This window comes from Gossypium hirsutum, chromosome A09 (assembly GCF_007990345.1).
Source record: "Gossypium hirsutum isolate 1008001.06 chromosome A09, Gossypium_hirsutum_v2.1, whole genome shotgun sequence".
NCBI classification, from domain to species: domain Eukaryota; kingdom Viridiplantae; phylum Streptophyta; class Magnoliopsida; order Malvales; family Malvaceae; genus Gossypium; species Gossypium hirsutum.
Genome location: NC_053432.1, coordinates 54298662 through 54313768, shown reverse-complemented (window position 1 = coordinate 54313768; position 15107 = coordinate 54298662). Strand labels below are relative to the sequence as shown.

The 15107-nt window shown below is 32.8% G+C and overlaps 2 protein-coding genes across 2 annotated transcripts; both read left to right on the top strand.

The window, feature by feature from the left end:
• The first annotated feature begins 788 nt into the window (after positions 1-788).
• Positions 789-7232, top strand: LOC107888887 (ureidoglycolate hydrolase). Its single transcript, XM_016813144.2, has 12 exons — positions 789-1135; positions 1233-1318; positions 1903-1977; positions 2686-2814; positions 3018-3104; positions 3424-3626; positions 3708-3810; positions 4171-4262; positions 4390-4452; positions 5047-5287; positions 6260-6300; positions 6898-7232. Exons 1-12 carry the CDS (start codon positions 923-925, stop codon positions 6993-6995), a joined length of 1431 nt encoding a protein of 476 aa, XP_016668633.1. The 5' UTR covers positions 789-922; the 3' UTR covers positions 6996-7232.
• A 2066-nt stretch (positions 7233-9298) lies between these two features.
• Positions 9299-14275, top strand: LOC107888888 (stAR-related lipid transfer protein 7, mitochondrial). Its single transcript, XM_016813145.2, has 6 exons — positions 9299-9939; positions 11420-11585; positions 12312-12488; positions 12611-12694; positions 13544-13625; positions 13719-14275. Exons 1-6 carry the CDS (start codon positions 9539-9541, stop codon positions 14150-14152), a joined length of 1344 nt encoding a protein of 447 aa, XP_016668634.1. The 5' UTR covers positions 9299-9538; the 3' UTR covers positions 14153-14275.
• Positions 14276-15107: the final 832 nt, after the last annotated feature.

Sequence of the window (15107 nt, the reverse complement as noted above, 5' to 3'; positions counted from 1 at the left end):
AATTTGTTGTCTAGATTCATCACTCTGAATCTAGATAATCATTTATCCAGGTTCATTATTCATGTAAGATAATTTTTATAAATTTATATATTTTTAAAAATTAATATTATTTATTAGAACTTGTCATGTGTTATGATATAAAGTTATCATATGTCAACTTTCTATTAGTTGTTAGTTTCATGTCATCAAATTTTATGGACATTATTACAAAAGTATTAAAGTGTGGTAGACAGTGACGAAGTCACGGGCTAGCCCTACTAAAATGAAAAAAAAATTATTTAAGTATTTTTGTAATTTATAAAATTTTAAATTAATAATGATAAAATTATAATTTATCTGCTAAAAATAATAAAAATTTTAATTTAATCATTTAAAAATTATAAATATATAGATTATTAAATAATAAAATTATATTTTTATTATGTAAAAATAATTTAATTCCGTCTCCAACAAAAAATTCTCACTTCACTCAAATGTAAATTCAAATATCAGTTAACCTAAAAAAAAGTACTAATTTGATACAAATGTACAAGTTGAGGACAATATACATTAACTAATATTTTTATTTTAGGCTTCGTTTGGATGGGCGATCGACTGCGGTGCGGTGCGTTTAACTTACTTTTTGTCTCACGCTACAGTATCACTACAGTATCTAATCTCACCGCCACCGCTGTTTTTACACTAACCGCAGCTAAACGCACCGCCCATCCAAACTCACCCTTAGTCTGTAATTGTCAGTTTGTGTTTTACGTATAACATTAGTCTGCTGAGCACAAAACAACAAAAAACACCAACGTGGGATTTGCATCTTGCACTTCTCCCACTGAACTGCTCTCTTTCCAATAAAAAACTCCCCAAATATACCATAAGCTTATCATATTACTAATCATTAAAGATATTCCAACGAAAACCAGGAAAAAAAATGTCTTGGAAATTCTCTGTCTCTCACTCTCTCCCGCTCTTCTTACTCCTCTTCCTTTATTCCTTTCCTTTAATCTCAACTCAACAAAATGATGATCCAACATTTAAAACCATGCATGATTTCTCTGGGTACCCAGTTGATAAATCATCATACACTTTTACACCATCAAATTCAAGCTCACTTTCAGTTGATATTCAAGCTCTGCAAAAACAGGTAGTTTTAATTCCCCCCCCCCTTTAAGTCTTTTGAAATATGGGTTTTGTGTTTGGGGGTTTAATGTTGTAAAATGGGAAATTTTTTTGTGCTTTAGATTGATGAGCTATCAACTTTCTCGGATACACCTGCCCCATCAGTGACTAGGATTCTCTACACTGAGAATGATGTATTGGCTCGCAGGTAATTCGTGTATTCTTGTTTGTATATTTCGCCGTTTCGCAAACATGGTTAAGTACTTTTATATAATTTTCGGTAAATTAATTTGTATTGTGTAGATTTTGAAACATTAGAGTTGTATTCGGGTTATTTTTTTTATGTCTTATTGCTTAATCGTGTCGGGTCTAATATTGCGGATTTAGTTTTTCGTCTAATTAAAGGACTCAACTTTTATTTATTTATTTTGTTAATACTGCTTCTAAATGATTTTAGGATCAATTGTAAATTTCAGGAAATGAAAAATGGAAACCTAGTTGTTTAGTTTAGTGTAGTTGAATTGAGTTGAGTTGAGTTCTATGTACAACTATATTTCTACGCGGTAGTGAGTTTCATCCTAGACGCGGTTGCGGTCTCATTCACCATGGTTGTTGTGGATGTAAATTTTGTAGTGTTTCAGTGAATATGGTATTGTCATGGACGATACACAATGCGATGCAAAGATTATACGTTCCGGTGTTCTACCGCATTTACATTACATAATGACCGCATTTTAGAACTGTGCATCCGTTCAGGTTCAATAATGTTTTCTTTGCAACATTTAACTACAGGTACGTCAAAAATTTAATGGGACTCACTGGGCTTTCTGTTACAGAGGATGTTGTCGGAAACATTTTTGGTCGGTGGTAGGTTCTTTTTTGATTGTTGATTGTCCCATCTTACTAAGATTCTTCTTGTTACTATTGATTTCAACTGAGAATTTTAATGCCACCTCGAATGAGTGATTGATGTTTGATTATTTCCAAAACGGGATTGCATCAGTATTATTGTAAGAAGCTATGTTGGACTTCATTTTTCTTGAAGTATTTGTATCCTATTCTTGTGTCCTATGCATTTAGGGACTTAATGAGTTTGAGTAACTGATACTCACACCAAGTACATGAAAAAACTGATACTTACACCCAAGTCTGAGTAACATAGCTTTTAAGTTACATATGTTGTTATATCTGGCATTTATTTGTTTGTTTGAATTCTCTCTGCTGATTAACTATTATGGTTAGAATGTCAAATGTGCTTTATCTTGATTAATCCAGTTACAGTTCGTTGATGCCTTTGCACCAACCTCATGTTAATTATTGATGGAGTGGATATGAATTTTAAAAATAACTGGTTGTTTTCATGTGTATCTGAGAGCTTCGCAATTGATTTTAGTTTACTCTTGGTTTCTTCACGCCAATGCAATGTCACTGTTCTAATATCCGCTCTTCATCTTGTTCTCACTATTTCTGATTTGCATTTGGTCTTCAAGCTTACATTAATATTGAGACCTTCATTTCTTGGATGATGTGTTCATTGCTTTTGTTTTGGTTCTTGGAATGCTTTTTACAATGCAGGGATGGCTATGAACCAGAGCTTACTGCAGTGGCAACAGGTTCTCACATTGATGCTATTCCGTACTCCGGGAAGTATGACGGTGTCGTCGGTGTTTTAGGTGCAATAGAAGCCATTAATGCGCTAAAGCGGTTTGTGATTTGTCACAATGTTAAACCTATTAAATCCTTAAACCCTAATCTAATGTTGCTTTTTAAAGTATTTGATTCATTTTCTAGCAAAACAAAATAATCTTCATTCTGATAACCGTATATCTTTTCGATTAAGATCTTTGTTTGCCTAGGTTAATGCATTGTGGCTAAAACTTTTGTCCATGATAAACGGATTATTGCAGGTCCGGGTTCAAACCAAAACGGTCATTGGAGATAATTTTATTCACTTCAGAAGAGCCAACGCGCTTTGGGATCGGCTGTTTGGGAAGGTTAGCATGACTGAGTAACAGACTTTTCTTTTTTGCAGATTTAACTTGTTTATTACACTTCAAACTATGTTTATCTGAATTTTTATTTTTCTGGAAGTACCCATGTCAGACCCCTGTATTGAAACTTTCATTATGAGTATAGGAATGAGCCTCCAAGGACACTCCAAATACATTAAAAAAGCTTAAAAAATTTAAGCATACTTGTATCGGACACTCACATTCGCATCCGAGTAAAGTAGAACTTCATCACATGTATCATAGCTAGGGGTAACTTCTTGACTTAGGTTTGAAGTCTCTGATATGTTTCATCAACATGCAGCCGCTTATTGGCTGGCGGTGAAGCACTTGCTGAAGCTTTAAAGACGACAGTTGATGGTCAAAACATATCGTTCTTAGAAGCTGCAAGATCTGCTGGTTATGCTAGAGATGAAGATGATTTATCCAGTGTGTTTCTGAAGAATGACAGTTACTCGGCTTTTGTTGAGTTGCATATAGAACAAGCGCCGATTCTCGAAGAAGAAGGTATCTTGCTTTTGAATGTTACAGTTTTCTCTTTCTTACAATGTGTTGGGATCAGCTTATCCGTATGATTCTTTATTTCAGGTATATCTATTGGCGTAGTTACTAACATTGCTGCCCCTGCAAGCATAAAAGTAGATTTTGAAGGCAATGGTGGTCATGCAGGTGGCGTCTTGATGCCAGACAGGTTAATATTACCGATAGTGACTATTTTTTTTTCTTTGAAATACTAGTGCCTACACGTATATGGAGTGAGTACAGGAATATGACCCTTCAACAACCTTCCAAATACATGAAAAAACTTGGGAAAAAAAGTTGAACATCCTAGTCCAACATAAGAGTGACATTCTTATAACACTCGTGTTTCATTGATGCTGATTGTAAAAAGCATATTTCATATATATATATATATATATTTATATCCAAAGGTCGGAGTAGTTTGGTTAAATTAGATTCAGGTTCTGTTAGATCATCCTCCTTATACTTTTTTCTAGAATGCTTATTAAGTAAAAAGATCCATAACCTGTGTGTATACTATTGAGTGCAGAAACGATGCTGGACTGGCAGCTGCCGAGTTAATGTTAGCTATTGAGAAACATGTAACGGAATCCGGATCACTTGATACTGTTGGTACAGTAGGTAAATCTGAAGGAAAGATTTTCATGTTTTCGTTAAAAGAGTTCTTCTGCACTAAACAAAGCTCCCTTAATTTCATCTGAATAGATTTCTTTCCAACTAATATAAATTTATTATTTTTGTTTTCTAGGGATTTTGGAGCTTTACCCGGGAGCAATCAATAGCATCCCTAGTAAAGCTCACCTTGAAATTGGTAAGTATCATGCTATATTAATCGGACTTGGTTGTGCCTAACACGGGTATGTTCAGATCTTTTTTTTATATTTGGAAGGTCTTTGGAGGGTCTATCCCAGTTCTCATATTCATATATGCGTTGGACATTGGTGTTGAAGATGGTTATTTCAGGAAAAATGAAGAATTGGAGCAACATGGTATCATGTTAGCAAGTATTCTTCCAAGAGAACATAAGTTTACTATGAGAATCTTTAGTTGTCTCACATGCTTAATCCAAGTCAAAAAAAGCCTACTTCAACAAAGATAGAACCTGTTTTGCTCCAACTTTATTTTTCTTGAAGTACCTACGTCTGATACTGGTCTTTGATGCACATTTGGATCTAGATGTGATATATGACCCTCCAAATACATGGAAAAGCTTCTAAAATTTTGAATATACTTGTATCAGACACATACTCGTATCTAACACTCTCACACAAATCCTAGTAACAGAAGATAGAACCATTCTTAAATTTGCCTGACCTCACTCTTGGATAATCTGGGCTGTATATCTGGATTACTATCTGATAATCAGATATGTTTTCGTTTCTTATTACTTTTTTTTTTTTGGTAGATGTACGAGATATCGAGGAAAGCTTTAGGAATGCTGTTATTAATAAAATCCATAAAGCTGCAAAATCAATTGCCAAAAAGCGCAAGGTCACCTTATCAGAATTCAAGATCATAAATCAGGACCCACTTGCTCATTCTAACGGATCATTAATCAAAGCAGTGGTAGACGCCTCGGATGAGCTGAACCTAACGTATAAGTATATGATCAGCAGAGCTTACCATGACTCGCTGTTTATGGCAAGGTAAGGGAATGGTATTTAGAAACTAAATCTTTTGCAAGCTCCAAAACTATATGTTTAGCATAGAGCTGAAGTTCCGGTACCAAATATTTTGAAGAATTATATGAGCGTATAAACTATGCAGTTTTGATGTCTTTTAGATTGTAAATTTTAGGAGAATAAATGGAGCGTGGACACTCAATCCTGAAATGTTGAATTGTTTCAAAGCTAGGCTTACTGAATTTTGCTAGACTATTCTATCTTTAGATGGCTCTGGGGGACGTTCTCTTGGAAAAGTGCTGGGATTCTCATTATGGGTATAATCGAGCCGAGCCGAGTCGAGCTCAAACTCGACTAAATATTCAAAGCTTGAAGCTCGGTTAGAGCTCAATCAAGTTTCACTCTTGAAGCTCAGTTAGGTTCAGCTCTATTATGGCTGTTTACCTAGTAAACGAATGATCTCAGTTTCCATGCTTGGCTTCAAGCTCAATTATTTGTGCTCAAGCTTGAATTGATATTCTTTGATACTAATTAAAAGAAAATTGGGCGATTAGGGTTGCCAGCTATTCAAGTAAAAATTAGGATACTAGAATTTGGCTTGCTTAATAGCTTAAGCTTGACTCACTAATGATCGAGCCAAATTCAAGTTTTTTATTTTTTATTTTTCTGGTCGAGCTCAAGTAGCTTGCAAGCATAGATATCTCATTTACACCCCTAATTTTCTCCATCCAACCCATCCTGATAAACTAGGAACATGCATGGATGTCTGGATAGAGAAGAAAAGCTCCCAATTCAGATTTCGGATCCTTTTCCCAAATATTAACTTTCACTGTAAGGGAAAGGAATTGTCGAGGGAATTAGTCATAATATGCACAATTTTACTGTAAATACGCAATTAAACATGCCAATGTAGTCTCAATTTCACAATCATCAGCATTGTCATCATGATTAAATACTATAATTAGATGCTGATATTCAGATTTCAAATTCATCCAGGATATCTCCAATGGGCATGATATTTATTCCATGTTACAAAGGTAAGATCTGCGTTCTCTTACACCTAAGAACCAATGTAATTTTTTCTACCAATCCTTTTAAATCAACTAAATTATTGTGATTAGAGTATCACATATCTATGTTATTTGGACTTGGATGCGAGTGTCGGATATGATCAAGTGTTCTTTAATGTATTTGGAGGGGTTTTAGCTATGTTGCTTCGACTATTCATTTTACTCAAAGTATCTATGTTTAACTCATATTGGTGATAAAAACTTTCAAGGATCCTCCAAATACATTAGAAAACTTTAAATGAATATACATGTCTCAAACACAAATCCATATTCGAAACTCATAATTCAGTCCAATTAACATGTCTTTTTCATATCCACTTATCTATGTTCCGATCTTGTATTTCAATAAATGAAAAGTTAGAGCAAGATAGTCGCACAAAATGCTAAGTAGAACTAAAGCAGCAAAAGCATTTCATTTATCAACAACATATACCGCATCAGATTTCAGATTAGTACATAGCATATAAGTATAGTAACATGGTGTGCATAGATTGTTGAACTGCATTCGAGCTAATGAACATGAGAACAAACTTAAAGCAGATTAAATTGTATTGGTATTTGCAGGATATAGTCATAAGCCAGAAGAATATGCGTCACCTCAGGATATAGAAAATGGGGTGAAGGTATTAGCGCTAACCTTGGCCAAGTTGTCTTTGCGTTGATGTGTTGTTGTATATTGTAGTTTTTATTAGGTTGGTTATTGCCACTCTTTGTCAATATTTTCAGTAATAACAACTTTGGCATTTATGAAAACTTTGTATCATGTTTGAGAATCCAATCTCAAAGACAATGGAACTCCTACAATTTGGCTTTCTTCTTTTTTCTTGGAGCAGTGGAAGATACTGTAAGATGCTTGAGGTTAAAGTTGAGATAATGATATGTTTAGTCCTTAACATTTATATTTCTTGTCAATTTGGTCTTTTTTTTTAGCTAAATTTAGCTCCCAACCTTTCAAAAATTATCCAATTTGATCATCATTTTTTCAAAAAGTGTTGAATTGTTGTTTTTTAATTGAAATCCTGACGCAAATATTAAATTTTTAAATATAATAACTTGCATGTCAATTCATTTGTAGTTTATATTAACCTTTTTAATGAACTTTCTATATATATATATATTTGAATTTTTCTTATTTTTATAATTTTAAAACTATTTGTTAACCTAAGACAAATCATGTCATATCAAACAATGTTTTAGTCAATATATTTTTCAAACAATATATTTTTCAAACAAATACGATTTGACCTTTTTTTTCTAAAAAAAAGTTAATAATCAAATTTAGCTCAAAAAAATAATTAAAATCAAATTGACAAAATATATAAATGTTCAAGGCTAAATTTATCAATATGCCTTAAATTTAAATAAAAAATATTTTCTGTAATACTAGTATGGTTGGCATTTGGTTAGTTTTTTTTTTATCTTTTAACTAATTTATAGAGTAAAAATGTAAAGGTTATAATATGTTTCAAGTTCCAGAATCCTTACATGGACCTGAATTTAACAAATTGACATTTTTAAAATTAATATTAACATTTTAATCAAAACAAAGTATTTAAAATTACCAAATGGCATCATAAAAGTTTAGGCACCAATTTATGTTTGACTATTGCTATATAATTTTAGGAAATAATAAATGGCCACATTCATTTTTTTTATGCAATATTGAGGGTGAGGGGTAAGAGGGACAATATTTAAACTCATGTTAAGTGGACATGTGATAAAAGTTTTAATCACTGTTTCATATAAATTAAGACAACATTCTATTGAAATGCCCTAAAGACCTTTCTATATATAGCACTATAGATATAATTCTTCGAATTAGCCTTGATCCAAATTTAAAAGTTTTCTATCCACGCCCCATTTGAAGAAGTTGGCATACAAGATTATGGAGTAGGTTCAAATTTTTTTTTGTTGTAAAATTGAGTTGTTATTTGAATAGAATTTTAAGTATTATTAATTAATATTAGAGTTAATTATGTTAATTGTTTTGAATAATGTTACTTTGCATTGATTATATAAAGTAAAATTATATTGTATGTTGAATATATTAAAAATTCTTTAATTATGATTTGAAAATTTTCTATTATAATATTTGAATTAATAAATTAATATATTTGAATTATATTTAATTATTTAAATAATAAATATCATTATACGTTAATTATTGAAATTAAAATATATTATTTAAAAAATTGATTGAATATTAAACGTGTAAAACTACATGCAATGCATGTGTCAATAGAACATACTATATATAAAAGCATGATTTTAGAAAAAAAAATTGAATTGATGAGAATATTATTTATTTCCCATCTAATTACTAAATGTAATGATAATATTTAATTTAGAATTATTAGTTAAAAAAGTTGAAATGAAAAAGTTGTGATAAATTATTAGAATACATTTCTAAGCATAAACTATAGAGAAAAAAGATTGTGATAATTAAAATTTACTATTATTAGTTAAAAAATTCACTTAAATAAAATTTGTGTTAATTTTATTTTTAAAAAAAGGTTATGTTAATTTTATTGATGTAAAATAGAATTATTATTTAAATAAATTTCTAAGCAAATCATTAATTAATATTAGAATTAGTTATTATTTTACATCAATTATAGGTTGAATATGTAAAAACTATTTTAAATATTATTTAAAAAAATTTCTATTATAATAAATTAATATATTTTAATTATACTCAATAAATTTAAATAAAATATATTATTTTATGCTAATAGATAAAATAGAGATTTTTATTCATCTCTCACTGAAATAATATTAAGTTAATATATTTACTGTATGTCCATTAACTAAAATATGTCTATAATTAACTAATTGACGGGCTTGAAAAATAGTTAAATCGAAAAAGGAAGTTATCCAACCTCGTAAAATCCTAATTAAACAAAAAATAGGATACACAAAATCCGTCGCTATTTATCGCTGTCCGTACTTAGCTGTAACTCAGATTTCACGATTGTAGTAAAAAGTAACAAAAATCGAATATTCGAGTTGGATTAAATTGGTTAGATTTTTATATTGGACTTGAATTTGAAAAATAAAAAACTTGTTTGTATTTCTTCTTTCTTCCCCAAGAAACCACAAAATGTTGCCCGCTGGATCTTCGGTTAAGGCTGGGGGATCGACCTCCACTACCTTGCCGATTCAACTTTAAAAAATCCTAAATTTGTTTGAATTTTCTGGCGATACTATGGATGAATCTTTCTTCGATCTAATGGAATTCTTGAAGAAACCTACGATAACTGAAACATTCGTCGACATTTTGTTATGTGCGGTGCCCATATGGTTAGCCGTGATGATCGGGCTCTTCATCGGTTGGGCTTGGCGTCCTAGGTGGACCAGCTTGGTTTTTCTAGGTCTCCGATCTAAGTTCCGGTTCGTCTGGACTGCTCCTCCTGGGTTCGGAGCTCGCCGACTCTGGCTCGCCTTTACTGCTCTTTCCGCTTTCTCTGTTTGCCGTACGGTTTTCTCCAACTTTATTAAAGGGAGAGCCAGGAAATCGACTGCTGAAACTTCCAATTCGGCCGTTCCTTTACAATCTCCGTCGCCTACTGTGAGGATTTCGCCTGAAGGAGCGGCTGGTACAGTTAGGTTAGTGTTATATATATATACTTACTTTTTAGGTTTTGTATTTGTGTAATTAAAACTTAACTTTTTTGCAATATTTTTTTCTTAAGAAAAAGAATGCTACTTGGTTCGTTTATTTTATTTTATATGATTTCTATTAAGGTAAAATATGAATTAGGCTTTCTAATTGAACTTTAAAAAATTGACCTAATTATGAAAATGGGGTTATGAGAAAATTGTTTATAGGTTAAACCGGAAGCTTTAATATATAGTCATGTCAACGCATTTTGGTCATTAATATTGAAGTTTAGTAATTAGCATCGATAGCGAGTTACGTAAGTGAAGAATTTGTATAGATCTTATGGTTAGGAATCAGGATTGTTGAAGAAATTGACTGGCTGTGCATCCGGTGATATTTTCCTTCAGCTAATGTTATATACTAGTTAAAGGAATTTATTTTTCTCTTATACTCTAATAGTAGGACTGGTGATGTGTAATTTAAGTTAGTAATTTCAAAACCTAGCTAATCTATTGAATCTAGTATGGTTTAATGGTAATTTTTGGTACAAATTTTCTGAGAATTCTGTCTAATAAGCATCAATATTAAGTATGCAGTGTAATGTTTAGCATGGCTGAAAGACGGTTACATGAAATTCATCATAATTAAGGACTGCTAAGACTTAAGAGGGTTAGAAATTGGTGATCTATCTTATGTTAAATATTTTAGAATCACCTTTTTTTTTTAAGGTTCTCTGGCAGGTTAATGTCCCGCACCTGGTAAGGGGGAATGGGGTCTAGAATCCCTGCCTTGTGGAAAATCCACCTTCTAGGGGAGCTGTGTGTACCATCTGATCAAGCTCCAGGGTTATTTAAACATCATCCTTAGGATATAGGGAAGTGAGCAAACTGAGCTTGTAAGGAAATAGTTGGGAAAAATGCTTATATATGGTTCGACCTATACAAGATGAAACTAATCGTGGTATTGATGTGGCAAACCTGAAAATTATATAACAAATTTATTTAGTAGTCATAGTTAAGGTCAAAAGAATTTGGATGTTGGAAACATGTTTCATGACTTTGCTACAACAGTGTTGAATGTAGATATCTTAGTTATATGTGTTTAATGCCAAAAGATAATATTTTGATCTAGATAAACTTTTAATGCCAAAAGATTTATCTAATCAAGCTTTAAAGTTATGAGATGTCAGTTGTAGAGCTTGTTTGCTGAAAAGAAAATATCCTTACATGCTTTGGCTATATAACTAAAGAAAATTTCCCTCTTATGTGCTATTGCTAGTGCATGCATGTTTTGGTTGTAATGCTCTGGCTCTTTTTACTTGTTCAAGAATTTATTGAAAAATAATTTTTATTTTGCAGTAATTTCAATGTCACTGTTGGAAGCATATTATGTCCTGCTGTAATTAGTCTTGTTGTGTTACTATTGGTATGGTTAATGCTGTTTCTTGCATGAGCTTGCTCATGACTGATACCTATTTCTTTACAGCCCCACCACTAAAGCTGAAGAAAGGCAACAGGATATTGTCACTGAGAATGATTTGGCTCACCTCTTACATTTACTCGAAGGCAAGGAAGGGGAGATGGAATGGCAAAATATGATGGAAAGGACTACCCCGAATATGTCATACCAAGCATGGCGTCATGAGCCTGAGGTAGGTTTCTGATTATTGATGCACTTCTAATATCATAAGAGTTGCCATGAAACTTGTAGGATCTGTCTTACTCTAATAAATAAAACTTGCCACATAACATTATAGTTTTAGGAATAAATTTTCTGATTTTTTGGTTCTCCTCTCTCTCCTATAAGATAGAATGAGAACTTGGGTGAAATTGGGAATTCCCACAGTTTACTTTCCTATGATCTTGAATGGCTTTGAGCATTCTGCCTGGTTTTGGATATCTTATGAACATCATATTTTCACAGTTGCTTTGATATCTTACTGAGTTACCATGGAACTTGTAGATTTGTCTAAAGGAAAAACTTGCCACATAAAATGTTTTAGTTTTGGGAAGAAATTTAGTAATGCTTTTTCATTCTCTCTCATTGAGAACTGGAGGGAATTTGGGATGTCCCTGCGGTTTTCTTTTCTGTGATCTTGAATGGTTTCCGGCTTTCTGCATTGCTTGTAGATCTTGTCGGCATCACATTTCTTTATTCATGTGGCATTTGATTTATTGCTGAACCTAAGCATTTTTATTTATCAAATTTTCAGAGGTTATTAGGTCAGAGGATGGAAAATGTCAAATGGCTTCACATGATACTTTACTATGTCTTTCTGTTTTGTTTTTTCTTAGATGGAATTCCATGTTTGATCATGCATTGCATGCCTGATGGTCATATAGGCCACATGTATTACTTACCGTGATTTTGTATACAGAATGCCCCTGCAATTTATCGTAGTAGAACTGTCTTTGAGGATGCAACTCCAGAGTTGGTCAGAGATTTCTTCTGGGATGATGAGTTTCGACCAAAGTGGGACACTATGCTTTCATATGTTAAAGTTTTGGAGGAGTGCCCTCGTACAGGGACAATGATTGTTCACTGGATAAAAAAGGTAGGTGAAATGAATGGTTTGTATAATATTTTTTACTGATTTTTTTTTGGAGTAATAAGCTTTAAAGCATTTAAGACTTTGTATGGACTCACATATCTCGGCTTGTTTCATCTCTCTGGCAGTTCCCCTTTTTCTGCAGTGATCGTGAGTACATAATTGCTCGAAGAATATGGGAGGCTGGAAATGCTTACCATTGTGTGACAAAGGTACATGCTATAACTATGTTGCTCAAACTCTTCATTTTTGTTGCAGTACCGGTGTCCAACACACAGGGATGGGGATATGACCTCCAAAGTTCCTTCAAATACAGAAAAAGTTCAAAAATCTGACCATACCCATGTTGGACAGTGTAACACATCCACCACTCAGACAGATTCTCAGCAACATAGGGCTTAACATTGTATTGTTTAGTTTGATCTGTTAATTTTCAGTAAATCTATTCCTTTGGAGTTGCTATGAAGGGGTCTGGTGATATTAATTTATGAAGGAGCATTAAGGTGGGCTAGGGTGTGGATGAGGGATAGTGATGAGTGGTGTGTTAAGGTGATTGTCTGTGGCGGTGGTAAGCATGGCTAATAATTCTATATGACAATTAAGTATACTTAAATAAATGACTTCAACTAGTATTTATTAGGCGCTGCACTTGATCTTGATCATCAAGTAACTTATTTTTGCATAGAATTGACTCTGCATCTAACGATTCGGCTGCTGTACTCTCAACTTGTGTTGTTTCAATTGTTTTCTTCGACAAGTATCTGTGTTTTACACCCATGTCTAATAGATATAGGGTATATTCCTCTCATGACCTTCTAAATACATGAAAATTTTTGGAAAAATATGAACCTACTTATGCCAAACACATACTTTAAGATACTCATACCCGAGTCTGAGTAGCATAGCTTCTGAAGATGCTTGAATGACCCATGTCTGTTGAGCCTGTTTTAATATCATGTGTGTGTATTATGGTTCGTGTAGAGGAAAGAAATAGATTATTATATGTAATCCAGTGTGGGTTTCTGCATGAGGGTGCTAAAACAAGCTATAAATTGTTTCAGGGAGTGCCATATCCTGATTTGCAAAAGCGTGACAAGCCAAGACGTGTGGAGCTTTACTTTTCAAGTTGGGTTATCAGGGCAGGTAAGTCCTTTCAGTCAACCTCTCGATTATTGCAGCAAAACTTTGGACACTGTTATCAACAGTCTCATTTTTATTATTCAATTCGTGATGCAGTGGAGTCCAGGAAAGGAGATGGACAGATGACTGCTTGTGGAGTAGCTCTTGTACATTATGAAGACATGGGGATCCCGAAAGATGTAGCAAAATTGGGCGTTCGTCATGGGATGTGGGGAACTGTAAAGAAATTGCATTCAGGCATGAGGGCATACCAGAATGCGAGGAAAACCGACAGTTCCTTGTCAAGATGTGCACAGATGGCAAGAATTACTACAAAAATTTCTCCTGATGAGAGCACAGGTTCTCTTCGTCCTGCTACCGTGGAAGATGAAAAGGATCGAACTATGGTTATGAGGAGGGAGCATGATAATGGGCTTGATTGGAAGTGGATAGCCATAGGTGGAACCGTAGCGCTGGCTTTTGGACTCCATTCGGGTATAATTGGAAAGGCATTGTTAGTGGGAGCAGGGAGGAGAATGGCCCGAGGGTGAGGTTTTTTTCTGGTGAGGAAATTCTAGATTTTAAAGAACCCACGACACGCTATTGAAATGAATTATTTGTTATGTACCATAATCATATAATGAAATGCCTTAGCCCACGGGCATGTTACTCCACCTTCATTCTCTTTTAACTTCTAAGCATGATTGGGCAGTATTACACCAAAATGTTACTCAAATATGATGCAATGTTTTCACTTTTATATAATAATAATTCAACTACAATACGAATATTCTATTCTTAAAACGAGAAATAAATTTACTACTTTAGTTTTTTAATTAATGTATTTTTATTTATTGTTGAGTTTTTTAAGTCATATGTAAATAAAATTTATAATTGTAATTAAAGTATTAATATCATATTAAAAAATTAATATATTGTAGGGTAAACCATAAAAATAGTCATCCAACGTTGATGCTTACACCAAATCACTAATGGTGATATTGTTTTATTGGTATAATAATAATTTTAGTCTTTTAATGTTTATAGATTTTATTAATTTAATCTTAAATCTAAAAAAATTCAACAAATTTAACCATTAACTTAAGTCTCGATTCTTAAAAATTAAAATTTTAAAAATATGAAGAATATTTAAAGCTTCATTTTCCGATAAAATGCATTAGATTTCATAAAAGAATACATACAAAATTATAAAATATCTATAAATAGATGAATATTTATTTTTCTTACTTGTTAACATGAAATTATTTATCAAAATAATAATTTTATAAATAAAAAAGTTTAAGGAGAAAAAAACCATGAAGAAGACTTGCATAGATCCAACTTCTCTTTTTTCAACGTTAACAACCACCATGTTTAGGCTGGGTTAAAATTACAGTTTGAGGTTGAAAAGAAGAAGAATTGATGTCTTAAGGTCGTTGCCTAGAACGAGTTTGTCGTGTTTGAAGTTGTACTTGAGGGCAAACATGACAGGAATATATAGATGAG